Source organism: Oncorhynchus keta, chromosome 14 (genome assembly GCF_023373465.1).
Source record: "Oncorhynchus keta strain PuntledgeMale-10-30-2019 chromosome 14, Oket_V2, whole genome shotgun sequence".
NCBI lineage: Eukaryota > Metazoa > Chordata > Actinopteri > Salmoniformes > Salmonidae > Oncorhynchus > Oncorhynchus keta.
Genome location: NC_068434.1, coordinates 66,831,810 through 66,850,303, shown reverse-complemented (window position 1 = coordinate 66,850,303; position 18,494 = coordinate 66,831,810). Strand labels below are relative to the sequence as shown.

Sequence of the window (18,494 nt, the reverse complement as noted above, 5' to 3'; positions counted from 1 at the left end):
TCCGCCACGCTGATCCTCAACGCAGGGGCCCCTCAGGGGTGCGTACTCCCTGTTCACACTTAACTGCACGGCCAGGCACGACTCCAACACCATCATTAAGTTTACCAATAACACAACAGTGGTAGGCCTGATCACTGACAACAATGAGACATCCTATAGGGAGCAGGTCAGAGACCTGGCCATGTGGTGCCAGGACAACAACCTCTCCCTCAACGTGATCAAGACAAAGGAGATGATTGTGGACTACAGGAAAAGGAGGACCGAGCACGCCCCCATTCTCATCGACGGGGCTGTAGTGGAGCAGATTGAGAGCTTCAAGTTCCTTGGTGTCCACATCACCAACAAACTAACATGGTCCAAGCACACCAAGACAGTCGTGAAGAGGGCACGACAAAACCTATTCCCCCTCAGGAGACTGAAAAGATTTGGCATGGGTCCTGAGATCCTCAAAAGGTTCTACAGCTGCAACATCGAGAGCATCCTGACTGGTTGCATCACTGTCTGGTACAGGAATTGCTCAGCCTCCGACTGAAAGGCACTACAGAGGGTAGTGCGTACGGCCCAATACATCACTAGGGCCAAGCTTCCTGCCATCCAGGACCTCTATACCAGGCGGTGTCAGAGGAAGGCCCTAAAAATGGTCAAAGACTCCAGCAACCCTAGTCATAGACTGTTCACTTTGCTACCGCATAGCAAGCGGTACTGGAGTGCTAAGTCTAGGTCCAAGTTGCTTCTAAACAGCTTCTACCCCCATCTAATCAAATGGCTACCCAGAACATCTAATCAAATGGCTACCCAGACTACATGCATTGACCCCCCTTCTTTTACACTGGTGCTACCCTCTGTTATTATCTATGCATAGTCACTTTAATAACTCTACCTACATGTACATATTACCTCATTGACCTCGACTAACCGGTGCCCCCGCACATTGACTCTACCAGTACCCCCTGTATATAGCTCTGCTATTGGTATTTTACTGCTGTTCTTTAATTATTGGTTACTTTTATTTCTTTTTTTTTTTCTTCTAAAATTTTTCTAGTTTTTTTAAAATGCATTGTTGGTTAGGGCTTGTAAGTAAGCATTTCATTGCATGTGACAAATACAATTTGATTTGATTTCCTTCTATGAACTGTAACTCAGTAAAATCTTTGAAATTGTTGCACGGTGCGTTTATATTTTTGTTTAGTATAGTTTACTACACCTACCTGTATATTGCACTAAAAGGACAAATGGGCTCATCATGATCCTGTTGTCACGGTTTTCATATGGTGAAGGAGAGTCGGACCAAACTGCAGCGTGTCGATTGCGATTCATGTTTATTTAAACAACGTAAACACGAATAAACACAAACTCTACAAAACGTAGTGAAAACCGAAACTGGTGCAAACTAACACAGACTAAGGACATCAAGACAATCACCCACAATACAACCAAAGAATATGGCTGCCTAAATATGGCTCCCAATCAGAGACAACGATAAACACCTGCCTCTGATTGAGAACCACTTCAGACAGCCATAGACTCTCCTAGAACACCCCACTAAGCGACAATCCCACTAAGCTACACACCACATACAAAAACCCATGTCACACCCTGGCCTGACCAAATACATAAAGAAAAACACAAAATACTTCGACCAGGGCGTGACACCTGTGCTATGAATGTAGCCCAAAACCACTTGGCTTTTGATGACAGCTCAGCTAATTTTTCCAGTTTAACCTCTACATGTTCGGTGGATTCCCCGCAGGACAGTTGAGCTAACGTAGGGTAATGTTATTAGCAGTAGGTTGTAAGTAACAAGAACATTTCCAAGGACATAGACATATCTGACATTGTCAGAAAGCTTAAATGCGTGTTAGTCTAACTGCACTGTCCAATTTACAGTAGCTATTACAGTGAAAGAATGCCATGCTATTGTTTGAGGAGAGTGCACAGTTATGGACTTATTACATGTATTATGTATTACAGTTTTTCTCAATTGCTAAAACACAATTTCTGAAACCTTGCTCCATTTCCTGAAAACATTAAACACAAAACCTCATCTTCAAGCACTATTTACATAACCTCTGACTCCTCTCGCAAAATGAAACATTCGCCTCAAAACAGTTTTACCTGTGTTCAAAATCAAACACTGCTCTCAAATCATAAACAAAGTGATAAAAATGATTTACACTCTCAAGCAGTCAGTAAACAACACACTGAAAAATAGAAAACACATTGTTCAAAACATACAATTCTCAGGGAGAAGTACATTTTGAATCATTTTTTTTTTCATTTTTCCGTCATTTTCTTTTCAATGAACGAAAACATGTTCTATCATAGTAGCTCAAAATTGATCAGAAATTACTACTCTGCTTTGCTCTTTGCAATTTTGTTTTTTGTTCTTCCTCCTCCTTGTACCCCTATTTTTACAGTACTGTACCCTGCATCTCACAAACTTGTCCTTTGTCTCTGTGATACTGTAATTCTTGTTCTTTGTTGATATGAACCTGCAACCAGTCAAAATCTATTGAGCAGTCAGTACTGTTAATAAATGGAAAGCACAATGTTCAGGGCCATACAATTTGTCCATTGTACAGTATACAGCCTACAATGCACTGTACTACAGTATACAATACTAAAAGGGACAAAAAAGGTGTAAACATGTGATCAATGTGCTTCTTCTTGTCTTTGGGCTGGGTCAAGCCATAGCACTTTGTCGACATCACAAGCAAAATTGTCCCTCCTGAGGTAACGGGGGAAGAAGCCTCTTGTGTGCCGTATCCAGCCCTGACATGATTCCTCACCTATATCACCACAGGCTACATCCATGGCTTGCAGCAGATTTTACTCTGGTATAGGGTTGTCTATCATACACTTTCCATCTCCAAGAGGAGAAAAACTCCTCAATCGGATTCAGGAAAGGCGAGTATGGAGGGAGGTACAAGTTCATAAACTGCCCATTGATGTTAAACCATTCCCTTACCTGAGCAGCTCGGTGGAAACTGACATTGTCCCACACTATCACATAGGTGGGAATGGGATTCTCATTTAGCTCTTGACCCTGCTTCTCTTGAACCTGCTGCTCAAATAAAATATCTCGTATATTGGCAATACATCTTAGAAGGTGCCTGGTGTTATATGGCCCGAGTGTAACATGGTGATGTCGAACACCATGGTTGCTGATTGCAGCACAGATTGTGACATTGCCACCTCGTTGACCAGGGACTTCAACAATGGCCCGCTGTCCAATCATGTTTCGGCCTCTCCTTCTCCTATTTGTTAGATTGAAGCCTGCTTCATCGACAAAGATGAACGGCCAATTGTGGAAATGCTCACACTATCAATTCCCTGGAAGTGTGTGTTGTCTTGTATCACTCGTTCCTAGATTTCTCTGAGTCGTATTGTATTATCTTGAAGGACCATGGCAACTATAACGGCCTCTTGCTCCCAAGTGAATATAGCTGTCCTTCCACCTGCATGTGGCAGCCTTGCGATTCTACAAAAAGTAGTTGTGCAGTTACAAAACATATTCATGCAGTACAATACATAGAGTGATTAACTTTACAAATGTCTATTGAAACAGCTGCATATAGTGTAGTACAGTAAATTTGCAATTTCAAAAATACAGTAGTATCCTGTACCTGTTCTCTTCTCTGAATGTCCTTACTATGGTGGACACAGAAAATCGTCTCAAATTGGGTTGCACTCTAAGTCCTGCTTCCCTCATTGTCAGTCCATGGACAAGAACATGGTCTATAACTGTTGCTCGAATTTCATCAGATATTTCCACTCTTTGTCTTCCTCTTCCTCTTCGTCCTCCTCTTCCTCTTTCTTGCCCTCCTCCTCCTCTTCGCCCACCTCGCATACGCACTCGTCCTCTCACATTGTTTCTTCTATCCATTCTCAGACTTTCTCCTTTCCACCTTCAACAACCTGTTTGCTCTCTGAACTGGCTTATATTGGTTGTGTCGCATAATTTGAAACAGGTTAAATCAATTTTGAGTGGTTGTGTTCAATCAATGACATGTCTTCTCTATTTGTATTTGATTGTTGCCACTTGTGTTTACCAGTATGGATGACATGTGCATTAGAGTGCAGAATGTGTTTTGAGAATGAGAATGTGTTTAGAGTTTTGCTGAAAAGTCTAAGTGAGATCTGCAAATTGTGTTTTACCATGTGAAATGGTTTAAGGTATTGACAACAGACTGCATAATTAGCTAAATGAGTCCAGGCAAGTGAGAACTTTGTTCAGCCAATGGGTTTTAGTGTTTTAGCAATTGAGAAAAAGCAATTGAGAAAAACTGCAATAAACCAATTAGGCACATTTGGACAGTCTTGACACAATATTTTGAACAGAAATACGATGGTTCATTGGATCAGCCTATAACTTTGCGCATACACTGCTGCCATCTAGTGGCCAAAATATAAATTGCGCCTGGGCTGGAATAATACATTATGGCCTTTCTCTTGCATTTCAAAGATGATGGTACAAAAAAATACAAAAAAACACGTTTTTTCTTTGTATTATCTTTTACCAGATATAATGTTTTATATTCTCCAACATTAATTTAGCATTTCCACAAACTTCAAAGTGTTTCCTTTCAAATGGTATCAAGAATATGCATATCCTTGCTTCAGGTCTTGAGCTACAGGTAGTTAGATTTGAGTATGTCATTTTAGGATTTTCAAAAGGGGCGGATCCTTTTAAAACTTGATTAAGATTTGATCCGATTAAAGTAATGTTTTAAACCTGGGTCTGAAGAGAGAGGCTACTGTTTAGTCTAGACTAGTCTCGCCTTCTCTGAATTTAGACTACATACATGCTTTGCGTGACGGAAGAGACAAATCAAGTGCGTGGTCTATCCAAAAATATTACTGAGTGGAGTCTGTCTCACTACCGAACAATTAAGGCTACTGTACTTGATTGAAGATTAAAGACAAGACTAAATGGAAGACCAGACTGTATAGACCTCACCCTCGTGTTATATGCTAAAATAACGCTACTACAGTTTCAAGTAATTAATTTGCCGAGAACCAAGACTCAGAAAAGCATGAGTCTGCTCGCGCTCTTTGCAGTCTTTTTAGGACTATTTTTTCCGGTGAAAGCTTCGGACGTTTCCCACAAACCTAGAGTGACATTGACAGACAAAGGTACGTTAAGCTTTTCATTTTAAATCAATAGTACAATTGTTGAAAGATTAGGCCTATTAGGAGTCGATTTATATTCAATACAAAAATATCTGGAGGAAAAGTGTATTGAGTCCACAATCGCCAAAAGGACCCGACTCTCTTTGAGTACTCTTTCTCTCATGATTTTTGAACTGTGCTATCAAAGACCAGACTATTATCATAGACCAGACGTAATATATTAAAAGTAAATCCCAGACATTCAAATTAGTACGTTATATATGTTTGGTATGTTTACACAAGACCAGTGACGATTTTAGCAGTGGCCTAAAGTACTTTAAGAATAAAATCGTTTTTTGGGGAATGTGTATTTTCCTTTACTATTTACATATTTTTACCAAATTATCTTCACTGCATTCCTAAAGAAATTGTGGTACTTTTTACTCTATACATTTTCCCTGACACCCAAAAGTACTCGTTACATTTTGACTGCTTAGTCAAATTCACACACTTATCAAGAGAACATCCCTGGTCATCCCTACTGCCTCTGATCTGTCGGACTCACTAAACACAATTGCTTTGTAAACAATGTCTGAGTGTTGGTTTAGTGACCCTGGCTATCTGTAAATAAAAATAAATGTAAAAAATTGTGCCGTCTGGTTTGCTTAATATAAGGATTTTTTTTATTATTCAAACTTTTCCTTTTCTTTTTGATAGTTAAGTATATTTGAGCAACTACAGTTACTTTTGATACCTAAGTACAGTACCAGTCAAATCTTTGGATACACCTATTCAGTCCAGGGTTTTTCTTTATTTTCACTATTTTCTACATTTTAGAATAATAGTGAAGACATCAAAACTATGAAATAGCACATAAGGAATTATGTAGTAACCAAAAATGGTTAAACAAATCAAAATATATTTGAGATTTGACATTCTTCCAAGTAGCCACCCTTTGCTTTGATGACAGCTTTGCAGACTCTTGGCATTCTCTCAACCAACTTCATGAGGTAGTCACCTGGAATGCATTTCAATTAACAGGTGGCCTTGTTAAAAAATTGCGGAATTTCTTTCCATAATGTGTTTCAGCCAATCCGATGTGTTGTGACAAGGTAGGGTTGGTACAGAGAAGATGTCCATATTATGGCAAGAACAGCTCAAATAAGCAAAGAAAAACATTTGAACCTGGATCTTCTGTGATATGGATGAAACCCAGCCCTTAATGAATGACTAACCATCTGAATTCTTTAGCAATACAAGACCATCGTCTGACCATCGCTTAATGAGAGGTCTGGTTAGCAGATATCGCTGAATTTGTTCAGGAAATGTGTCATTCTAACCATAACCCTAACCCTAAGAAAAACGACAGTCCATCATTACATTTACATTACATTTAAGTCATTTAGCAGACGCTCTTATCCAGAGCGACTTACAAATTGGTGCATTCACCTTATGACATCCAGTGGAACAGCCACTTTACAATAGTGCATCTAAATCTTTTAAGGGGGGGGGGTGAGAAGGATTACTTTATCCTATCCTAGGTATTCCTTAAAGAGGTGGGGTTTCAGGTGTCTCCGGAAGGTGGTGATTGACTCCGCTGTCCTGGCGTCGTGAGGGAGTGTGTTCCACCATTGGGGAGCCAGAGCAGCAAACAGTTTTGACTGGGCTGAGCGGGAACTGTACTTCCTCAGTGGTAGGGAGGCGAGCAGGCCAGAGGTGGATGAACGCAGTGCCCTTGTTTGGGTGTAGGGCCTGATCAGAGCCTGGAGGTACTGAGGTGCCGTTCATTAAGACATGAAGGTCAGTCTGGAAAATTTCAAGAACTTTTGAAGTTACTTCAAGTGCAGTTGAAAAAACCATCAAGCGCTATGATGAAACTGTCTCTCATGAGGACCGCCACAGGAAATGAAGACCCAGAGTTACCTCTGCTGCAGAGAATAGGTTAGAGTTAACTGCACCTCAGATTGCAGCCCACATAAATGCTTCACAGAGTTCAAGTAACAGACACATCTCAACATCAACTGTTTAGAGGAGACTGCGTGAATCAGGCCTTCATGGTCAAATTGCTGCAAAGAAACCACTATTAAAAGACACCAATAAGAAGAAGAGACTTACTTGAGCCAAGAAACGCAAACAATTAATATTTGAGAGGTGGAAATCTGTCTGTTGGGTCCACATTTGAGATTTTTGGTTCCAACCGCTGTGTCTTTGTGAGACGGATGATCTCCGCATGTGTGGTTCCCACCGTGAAGCATGGAGGAGGAGGTGTGATGGTGTGGGGGTGCTTTACTGGTGACACTGTCTGTGATTTATTTAGAATTCAAGGCACACTTGACCAGCATGGCTACCACAGCCTTCTGCAGCGATACACCATCCCATCTGCAGAGTGAAGGAAAAGCAGCCAGCAAGTGCTCAGCATATGTGGGAACTCCTTCAAAACTGTTGGAAAATCATTATATAACTATGGAATAACACATGGAATCATGTAGTAACCAAAAAAAGTGTTAATCAAATCTAAATATATTTGAGATTTGAGATTATTCAAAGTAGCCACCCTTCACTATTATTCACTATTATTCTACAATGGAGAAAATATAAAAAATAAAGAAAAACCCTTGAATGAGTAGGTGTGTCCAAACTTTTGACTGGTACTGTATATTTAAAACCAAATACTTTCAGACTTTAACTCAAGTAGTATTTTACTGAATAACTTTCACTCTTACTGCAGTCATTTTCTATTAAGGTATCTTTACTTTTACTCAAGTATGACACATTTTTTTTTACCACCACCGGATTTTTGCATGTACATCTTGGTAGGGCAAAAAACAAAAAAGATTGGGTGGATGAATGCCAGCAATGCCACTACACAGCACAACACAACACTAAACAATACATTATTGCACTATAACGGTGACAAATGGTGCCCACAAACTGTTAGGGCCTACATAAAGCTGTCCCAACAGCAGAGTCCCAACAGCAGTCCAAACACCTTCCCACTGCTACACCTGGCTATCAGGGAAACCTTGTCTGGCAGCGAAACAATTTCTCATTTACTGATTTACTGCCTCATTTACTGCCTTTTAAAAAACCTTGCTGATATGGCTGACTTGCTTAAACAAATGTGATTTTTACTGACAATTGAGATTTACAAACAATGGCATAAGGCATCCGGAATTTCGATTAATGAGCGAGCTAGGATGGACGTAGTCAATATAACTATTTGTTCAGCACTTTTGAAATGTACAGCGACAGAATTCAGAACATGGGCCATTCTTAAAGTGTACTCCCTGTACACCAAGTCAGAGCTGTATGATAAAGAAAGGGTGCATATTAGCAGACAATGCGAGCTCTTACAACATTCAATAATTACATTTCTCTGAAACAGGTTATAGGCTACATGTGCACAACCAAATCAGAACATTTGGCAAAATTAAGAGGTGAAAATAGACCAAGTTATTAGTGTGAGGCACATGGGCTACTAACAGCTTACTACACAAAATACACGTAGTATTAGTTTTGTAGCTGCAGTATACATACAGTTGAAGTCGGAAGTTTACATACACCTTAGCCAAATACATTTAAACTCAGTTTTTCACAATTTCTGACATTTAATCATAGTAACAATTCCCTGTCTTAGGTCAGTTAGGATCCCCACTTTATTTTAAGAATGTGAAATGTCAGAATAATAGCAGAGAGAATGATTTATTTCAGCTTTTATTTCTTTCATCACATTCCCAGTGGGTCAGAAGTGTACATACACTCAATTAGTATTTGGTAGCATTGACTTTAAATTCTTTAACTTGGGCCAAACGTTCCGTGTAGCCTTCCACAAGCTTCCCACAATAAGTTGGGTTAATCTTTGTCCCATTCCTCCTGACAGAGCTGGTGTAACTGAGTCAGGTTGATAGGCCTCCTTGCTCACACACACTATTTCAGTTCTGCCCACAAATTTTCTTTGGGATTGATGTCAGGGCTTTGTGATGGCCACTCCAATACCTTGACTTTGTTGTCCTTAAGCCATATTGCCACAACTTTGGAAGTATACTTGGGGTCATTATACATTTGGAAGACCCATTTGTGACCAAGCTGTAACTTCCTGACTGATGTCTTGAGATGTTGCTTCAATATATCCACATCATTTTCCTCCCTTGTGATGCCATCTATTTTGTGAAGTGCACCAGTCTCTCCTGCAGCAAAGCACTCCCACAACATGATACTGCCACCCCCGTGCTTCACTGTTGGGGGGGTGTTCTTTGGCTAGCAAGCCTCCCCCTTTTTCCTTCAAACATAACAATGGTCATTATGGCCAAACAGTTTTATCTTTGTTTCATCAGACCAGAGGGCATTTCTCCAAAAAGTACGATCTTTGTCCCCATGTGCAGTTGCTAACCGGAGTCTGGCTTTTTTATGGCAGTTTTGGAGCAGCGGCTTCTTCCTTGCTGAGCGGCCTTTCAGGTTATGTCGATATAGTACTCGTTTTACTATGGATATAGATACTTATACTCATATAGATACTCAAAACTTATTTTCCCAGTCAGATCTTGTTTTTTCCCAGTTGTCTTGAACTCACTGAAGTCAGATTTCCCAGTTCTGAGTTAACAGTTGTTTTGAGCGCTCCATAAATCATGTTGAAAAGAGAACCTTAAACTGAGAATTGGAACCATACATCCACACATTGGGACCACACATCCACACATCCAGTGATTGCTTTGCAATGCTTGCAGTTAGCCACTGATTCCTTCCAAACCACTCAGTGTTGACTTTGCGATTTCCAACTTCTTGTGTAATGTAATGTATATGTAATGCTGGTCATGGGTGAACCTCAGCCACGCTCAAGGTCCTAAACGATATCTTAACCGCCATCGATAAGAAACAATACTGTGCAGCCGTATTCAGTGTGCCAAATCGGAGGGTCTGCTGTCCGGACCTCTGGCAGTCTCTATGGGGGTGCCACAGAGTTCACAGGATTCTCTTCTCTGTATACATTTGATTTATTTTACCTTTATTTAACTAGGTAAGTCAGTTAAGAACAAATTCTTATTTTCAATGACGGCCTAGGAACAGTGGGTTAACTGCCTGCTCAGGGACAGAACGACAGATTTGTACCTTGTCAGCGCGGAGGTTTAAACTTGCAACCTTCTGGTTACTAGTTACTAGACCAACGCTCTAACCACTAGGCTACCCTGCTGCCCACATCAATGATGTCGCTCTTGCTGCTGGTGAGTCTCTGATCCACCTCTATGCAGATGACACCATTCTGTATACCTCTGGTCCTTCTTTGGATACTGTGTTAACAACCCTCCAGGCAAGCTTCAATGCCATACAACTCTCCTTCCGTGGCCTCCAATTGCTCTTAAATACAAGTAAAACTAAATGCATGCTCTTCAACCGATCGTTGCCTGTACCTGCCCGCCTGGCCAACATCACTACTCTGGACGGCTCTGACTTAGAATACGTGGACAACTACAAATACCTAGGTGTCTGGTTAGACTGTAAACTCTCCTTCCAGACCCACATCAAACATCTCCAATCCAAAGTTAAATCTAGAATTGGCTTCCTATTTCGCAACAAAGCATCCTTCACTCATGCTGCCAAACATACCCTTGTAAAACTGACCATCCTACCAATCCTCGACTTCGACGATGTAATTTACAAAATAACCTCCAATACCCTACTCAACAAATTGGATACAATCTATCACAGTGCCATCCGTTTTGTCACCAAAGCCCCATATACCACCCACCATTGCGACCTGTACGCTCTCATTGGCTGGCCCTCGCTTCATACTCGTTGCCAAACCCACTGGCTCCATGTCATCTACAAGACCCTGTTAGGTAAAGTCCCCCCTCTTATCTCAGCTCGCTGGTCCCCATAGCATCACCCACCTGTAGCACGCGCTCCAGCTGGTATACCTCTCTGGTCACCCCCAAAACCAATTCTTTCTTTGGCCGCCTCTCCTTCCAGTTCTCTGCTACCAATGACTGGAACGAACTACAAGAATCTCTGAAACTGGAAACACTAATCTCCCTCACTAGCTTTAAGCACCAGCTATTAGAGCAGCTCACAGATTACTGCACCTGTACATAGCCCACCTATAATTTAGCCCAAACAACTACCTCTTTCCCTACTGTATTTATTTTATTTTATTTATTTGTTTATTTATTTATTTTGCTCCTTTGCACCCCATTATTTTTATTTCTACTTTGCACATTCTTCCACTGCAAATCTATCATTCCAGTGTTTTACTTGCTATATTGTATTTACTTTGCCACCATGGCCTTTTTTTGCCTTTACCTCCCTTATCTCACCTCATTTGCTCACATCCTATATAGACTTGTTTCTACTGTATTATTGACTGTATGTTTGTTTTACTCCATGTGTAACTCTGTGTCGTTGTATGTGTCGAACTGCTTTGCTTTATCTTGGCCAGGTCACAATTGTAAATGAGAACTTGTTCTCAACTTGCCTACCTGGTTAAATAAAGGTGAAATTAAAAATAAAAAAATATGTCCAATGGCCGATGAGCACCGATACATTTTATCTATAATTTCTCTCCATTATTTCTCTTCATATGACAAGGATTAAAAAGGATTTACTAGTAGGTTGTCAATTTGATTCATAATGATGACTGCTAGCTAAGATTTTGAAAGTATGATGTTGACATGATCAGTCCAATCAAAGTTAATGTATATATAAAGTAATATGATGTATCTGTGGCCAATAACCTTGAACCTTCTTGGATGGGCACTTCTAATGTAACTCTATCGCAGTACCCAAGGGGCTTGTATTTTAGAGCTCTACCCTTAGATTTGGCAGTGACCTAGTGTCCCCATGAGTGGCAGAACACTGAGCCAATCACGGCGCAATTAGAGACCATTACCAACGCTCCGTATTTAACGGAGCGTTGGTAATGGGCTGAAACACCTGCATTTTGGAGCTGTCTTACGCAAGAAAGCAGAAAAGAGACCATGTTTGAATGGAGGCTTTATTGACTTAAAGATTTCATATAAATAAATAATACTCTGCCCCACCTGCCCTGAATGACGACCCTCCACTGCATAAGACGGAAGGTTACTCAAGGCAGAAACAAAATGAGGGTGGGTGGATGTATAACACGAATATCTAGCAACCCAAAGGTTGCATATTCTAATCTCATCACATACAACTTTAGCGTTTTAGCAACTTTAGCATTTTAGCAACTTTAGCTAACCTAACCTAACTACTAAACCTAACCTTAACCCCTAGCCTAGCTAACGTAAGCCAGCTAGCAAACATTAGCTTAGCTACCTAGCCATCCCTAGCTAACATTAGCCACTACAAATTGGAATTTGTAACATATCATACATTTAGAAATTCATAAGAAGTTGTACATTTTGCAAATTCGTGACATTTTGGACGAATTGCAGTTTGTAACATATTGTACAATTGCAATTTGTAATGTATCATATGAAAATTAATACATACCATACGAAATGTAACATATACTAAATGGAGTTTCTCGGATTTACGTACAGAATAATACGAAATGCTCTGAGACCAGGTTGCAAAGACAGTATAGTACCAAGATAGACCACTGACCGTTGTTTCAAATGGGAACAAATGAGTCATAGTGGGCAGAACAAGCATGGAGGTGGGCAGAGCAAAGCACGAACTAGCAAGATCCTATCGGCGTGTTCTAGCATGCATGTTCGTATTTCCATTAGGGAACGCCTACTCTGTGAAGTGTAACTCAATTTGCCTTTGCACTCCTTTTAAAAACAACGCATTTTTTAAAACTTTGGCAAAGAGTAGAGTAAAGTATAATTTGGGCTCCCGAGTGCGGCAGCAGTCTAAGGCACTACATCTCAATGCTTGAGGCGTCACTATAGACACCTTGGTTCGATTCCAGGCTGTATCACAACCAGCCATGATTGGGAGTCCCATAGGGCAGTGCACAATTGGCCCAGAGTCGTCCAGGTTTGGCCGGTGTAGGCCATTTTGTAAATAAGAATTTGTTCTTAATGTTCTTAACTGACTTGCCTAAATAAAGGTCAAATAAAAAAAATACAAAACTTTGTCCACTCTGTGCCAAAATTAATCTCGTTCCATCTTCCCACACTGCAGGCAACTGGGCTTCCTCTGACTACCAGTTGAAACTCCAAGAGGATGCTTCACATTTATACATCCAGTGAAATATCTGTGTCATTGTTCTATCTGTGACAGTACTTTCTGAAGATAGGCAGGAACTGCTTCTCAAATAGAAACCCCCGATCACACTTGTAGGCGACGTTGGCTAGCTAAGCTCATAGAAACACATCATTGGGTCTAAAGGTCATGTGCAGGCCATCAAATCAAAGACACTTCTTCGATATGAAGTTGTTTTAAACGGAAATTAAAAATTTGTAATTTTGTCACTTTCAGAAGGTTGGAATTATAACATATTAAACTACTTAAAGACATTTCACTTCTCTCATTTACTTCTCAAACCCCAAACCCCGGTCTGGTCTGTTTCGCAAGCATTCCCAGAAGTCTCACAATGTTGCGTATCTGGGTTTAGAAACTCTGTGGTGCTTTGCCGGAATGTGGAAACATACCTCAATCCAGGGATGGAATATGTCGTTGTACTCCCGAATCCCGAATCAAGAATATTTATATACTGCTTGTTTTGAATTAAACTGCAGTTTTCGTCAGCATGCTAGGCTCGCTAATGCAATAGCAGGACATTGGATTCCATAAAAAAAAAATGATTGCAACAATAATAACAACATTACACATCAAAACAGGGACATATCCTGTGAATACAATGAAAGATATGTAATAACAATGCAACGCCTAGAGTTGGCGTGAGTAGCTACCGGAAGTGTTGTTGAATCCAATAGGTTGCTTTAGCATTACCTCAACTAGCATGCTGACGATAATGGCAGTTTAATTAAAAACAAACATTATTTCAATCTTCTCGATTCACCTTTCATCATTTCATGATGATTAGATGTACAATGATGCATGCTATACCTGGATGGAGGTATACCGTGCCGGGCTCTGGCTGTCGAAAACTTGTTCTCAACTAGCCTACCTGGTTAAATAAAGGTGAAAAAAAAAACAATTATGGCGTAGCACCGTTCCGAGAGAAATTAAAGAGAGTAGGATCCTTTTTGCGCTTCTCCAAAAGTACAAGAACATGAACCATATTTCACACCTTTGTCATTAGCCAACTCTGGTAAGGAACACAAACTATTTATACTCATACAAGCCTACGTTCATTGCACGCAGAGTCAGCGTATATGCAACAGTTTGGGCCGCCTGGCTCGTTGAGAACTAATTTGCCAGAATTTTATGTAATTATGACAGAACATTGAAGGTTGTGCAATGTAACAGGAATATTTAGACTTATGGATGCCACCCGTTAGATAAAATACGGAACGGTTTCATATTTCACTGAAAGAATAAACGTTTTATTTTTTAAATTATAGTTTCCGGATTTGACCATATTAATGACCTAAGGCTCATATTTCTGTGTGTTATAAAGTTATAATTAAGTCTATGATTTGATATTTGATAGAGCAGTCTGACTGAGCGGTGGTAGGCAGCAGCAGGCTTGTAAGCATTCATTCAAACAGCACTTTTGTGCGTTTGTCAGCAGCTCTTCGCAATGCTTCAAGCATTGCGCTGTTTATGACTTCAAGCCTATCAACTCCCGAGATTAGGCTGGTGTAACCGAAGTGAAATGGCTAGCTAGTTAGCAAAATAGTCCTATAATTCCTATAATAATCTCAACCTAAAACTTCTTACCTGGGAATATTGAAGACTCATGTGAAAAGGAACCACCAGCTTTCATATGTTCTCATGTTCTGAGCAAGGAACTTAAACGTTAACTTTTTTACATGGCACATATTGCACTTTTACTTTCTTCTCCAACACTTTGTTTTTGCATTATTTAAACCAAATTGAACATGGTTCATTATTTATTTGAGGCTAAATTGATTTGATTGATGTATTATATTAAGTGTTAATTATTGTCATTATTACAATAATCGGTATCGGCGTTGAAAAATCATAATCGGTTGACCTCTAGCCTATACCCACAATATGGAAATATGCTCTGCTACGGTAAAATTAGAAGGATAAACTCATCTGGCACAACGTGAAATATTAACCCTATTCAAATTTGGTCACTGGGTAGCTTCTTTTATTTAACTCTGACAATGCACTGTGTGTACAAAACATTAGGAATACCTGCTCTTCCCATGACATAGACTGACCAGGTGAAAGCTAGGATCCCTTATTAATGGGATCAATCATGGTTTCCAAGAAGTTATCCTAGTTCCAGAAGTTCCATAGTGTAATCTCAATGAGCACATTTTTGCATGAACACATGTCCAGTCATATGTTTTCTTAATTATTTATATCTCTGTGTCCTCAGATGTGAGCTTCCTAAGAATCCACCTGTCTGGGAATAACAGCCGTATAGAGCTCTTGCATGGCCCTCATGACAACATAGTATATGCTACAGGCAGCATAAACCTGTTCCAGACAAACTTCCACAGTTCTATGACCTCTACAATGGTAGTATGACTGAGTTACATACCCTTACTGCAAACCTTACTTGTGTATTGTTTTGCTTTGTATTGATTTAGCTCTATTCAGGTTGTGCTCTAAGTAGGATGGTCCAATACAGTTGCTGTAATGTAATTGATGGGAATAACAGAGGGAGGGTTATTGATATTTTTACAGTAAATATTTAGCTAAACAGTCCGTCACCTCTTACATGCTGTAGACTAGATTACGTTGAAATGAATGTATTGAACATTGTACTGATGGGTTTGGATTTCTGAGCTTTAACTATTATTAATCATTAGTCCTAATAGAGACATGACGGGTGCCTTAGCCCAGAGTTTACACCAGGAGATGTCTGTAGGAGGAAATGTTATGGTGGGTGTAATTAAGCTTGGGAGGGGCTGAGTGCATGGAAAACATGTGGCAGTACTGATAAGGGGAGAGTGATGTGGATAAGGGGATCAAGGTCAGGTCACCAAGGTCAGGTCACGTTATGGGAAAAGGAACCGTTTATTGCCAATATTACTTAGTTTCCTGCCTAGCAATAAAGATGCGATGTTTAGCGAGAAGGAGGAGACTCAACCCAAAGTGGGGTACATATGCTGCCACTATTGTAACCTTGTCTTTGTCTATTCAGCTGTTTGATCCTTTGGGAAGAATTAAGTTGGTTTAAGCTTTCGTAGTGTCCGGCGAGTTCTTACTCTGATAATTAGAACCTATAGTACTCTACATGTACAGATGTAGGATCTTACTTTTATCACTATGTCGTTGCTGCACAGCAGGAAATGCAAACTTGTTGTATATTCAAGGTTTAAAAAGGCTTTTAAAGTTTGCAATTTCCACTTTAAAATGTCACTTGATTTACCCTAAAGAAAAAGGTATCAACGCCGACAAAAAATGTCCATTAATTATTATCCACATAATAATTCACATGTCCTGTTGCTGCATGAGTATTTTCCTGCTCTATTAAACTGGCTCAAATGAAGATCCTACATCTGTACCTGTACAATGTTTTTAATGATTGCCTTTGCAGGGTCCTGTGTTTGGAGAGGGTTGTAGAAGTAATGATCCCACATCACCAGTGAGTATCATGTAAAGATGAGAGGATGTTGGTTTTATAGTACAGGTCATTACTAAAGTTACACATTTTTGTGTATTTTGTATACAACCAGTTCTGTTTTGTCCTTCAGGACTGTCACTATAACATCACTGTTTTATGCAAGACTAAAGATCCAAACCAACTGTTCCTGTGTGGAACCAATGGACAACAACACACATTGTGCTGTTACATGGTATGGGACATACTTTTCATTATATAAGTATACACTACTTTTCATGGTACCATTTTGCCATTGGCGTGTTAACACAAAACGATTCCACTGTAGAACCCATCAGACGACCCGTTTATCTGCACTCCATCCAAGGACATCCAAGACATTAAACAACACATAAATGAAAGAGAGCCGTCGCTCCTCATTGGTGAGGAAAATGTCTAAATGGAAAACATTACCCTATAATATGACCTAATGTTCATGAGTGGTTATTGAGCTAATGTGTTGTGTCTCCAGGTTCTCCCGAGGTAGAGCAGTTCTACACCACTCACTCAGGCACAGAGCGTTCCGTGGGGATCAACATGTTCGGGAAGAAGAAGCTATGGACAGAAAACAGTGGAACAGGTATGGAACAGGGCGAGAGAACAAGACATGGCCTGACGTTGTTTTGCGTAGTACTGTATATCTGATCAGACTGTCCATGGACTGTCATTATTTCTCCTGTTCTTTTCCTTAGAACAGAGATATGTGAGTTTGGTGGCTAGCGAGCAGAGAGAGGATCGTCTGCAGGACAGACTATATGCTTTCTACATAGAGAAGAACCGAGGCCCGTGTTTGGGCTGTGATCTCTGGGTTCCCTGGGTTGCTCAAGTCTGCATGGTAAGCACCACAGGAGGTTGGTGGCACCTTAATTGGGGAGGACGGGCTTGTGATAATAACTGCAGTCGAATCAGTGGAATGCTATTAAATACATCAAACACATGGTTTCCAGGTGTTTTAATGCCATTCCATTTGCTCCGTTCCGGCCATTATTATGAGCCGTTCTCCCCAGCAGCCTCCACTGGTAAGCACTACATACTGTAGAACATGAATCATGCTTGCACTGTATGTAATCACCAGTGTTGCAGTTCAGAAAATATTTGTAGATCTTTCATATGTGGTACCACTCCATTTCTGCCCATTTAAGCCCTTAATTAAGACTAATTCCATCGGGGGGCTCCTTGAGTGGTGTGTGCACTGCCCACTGTGATTATCTTAACATGTCTGTGGTTGCATGTGTGTTCCAGGCCGATCGTGGAGGACCTAAGGGTTATCTGCAGTTCAGGTGGACCTCCAAGCTGAGGGCCAGGCTCTTCTGTGGAGACCATGACAGCAGGCTGTACTTCACCCAGCTAGTGGACGTGAACACTGTTCTGGCAGAGAGGTGGCAGGATACCAGGGTCTATGCACTCTTCAGGAATGGCTGGTAGGACGACATACTGTAGATAGTTCAGAATGGACCTTAGTAACATACACAATAACAACACAACAGGAGCTGGTAGCAGGGACTCGTATTACAGTTTATGACATGAAGTTGCAGTGGATAGTTGAAACTTGCTGAGCTCTGTGTCTATCCCTAGGGGTATGAGTGCTGTATGTGTCTACACCATAGAAGATATTGACCACATCTTTAAAACCTCCAACTTCACTGGGCACACGGGGTCCATTCCAAGCCCACGACCTGGGGAGGTATACTAAACAATATACTCAACAATATGACTTTCTAGTCAGCGCCGCTCCTTTACTCTGTATGTCTAC

The 18,494-nt window shown here is 40.5% G+C and overlaps 1 protein-coding gene across 5 annotated transcripts in view; it reads left to right on the top strand.

Annotated features, from left to right (window-relative positions):
- The first annotated feature begins 4,748 nt into the window (after positions 1 to 4,748).
- LOC118394160 (semaphorin-7A-like) overlaps positions 4,749 to 18,494 on the top strand; it is a 31,150-nt gene continuing 17,404 nt past the window's right edge. For 4 of the 5 annotated variants that reach the window (XM_052462196.1, XM_052462195.1, XM_052462192.1 and 1 more), the window contains exons 1-9: positions 4,749 to 5,136; positions 15,512 to 15,654; positions 16,679 to 16,726; positions 16,836 to 16,937; positions 17,031 to 17,124; positions 17,214 to 17,321; positions 17,434 to 17,576; positions 17,984 to 18,162; positions 18,317 to 18,425. In XM_052462196.1, the coding sequence (XP_052318156.1) occupies positions 5,037 to 5,136; positions 15,512 to 15,654; positions 16,679 to 16,726; positions 16,836 to 16,937; positions 17,031 to 17,124; positions 17,214 to 17,321; positions 17,434 to 17,576; positions 17,984 to 18,162; positions 18,317 to 18,425 (1,026 nt within the window). In that variant the 5' untranslated portion in view covers positions 4,749 to 5,036. Of the gene's footprint in view, positions 5,137 to 13,215; positions 15,655 to 16,678; positions 16,727 to 16,835; positions 16,938 to 17,030; positions 17,125 to 17,213; positions 17,322 to 17,433; positions 17,577 to 17,983; positions 18,163 to 18,316; positions 18,426 to 18,494 lie in introns of all 5 variants that reach the window. The other variant, XM_052462194.1, reaches the window with a different exon arrangement.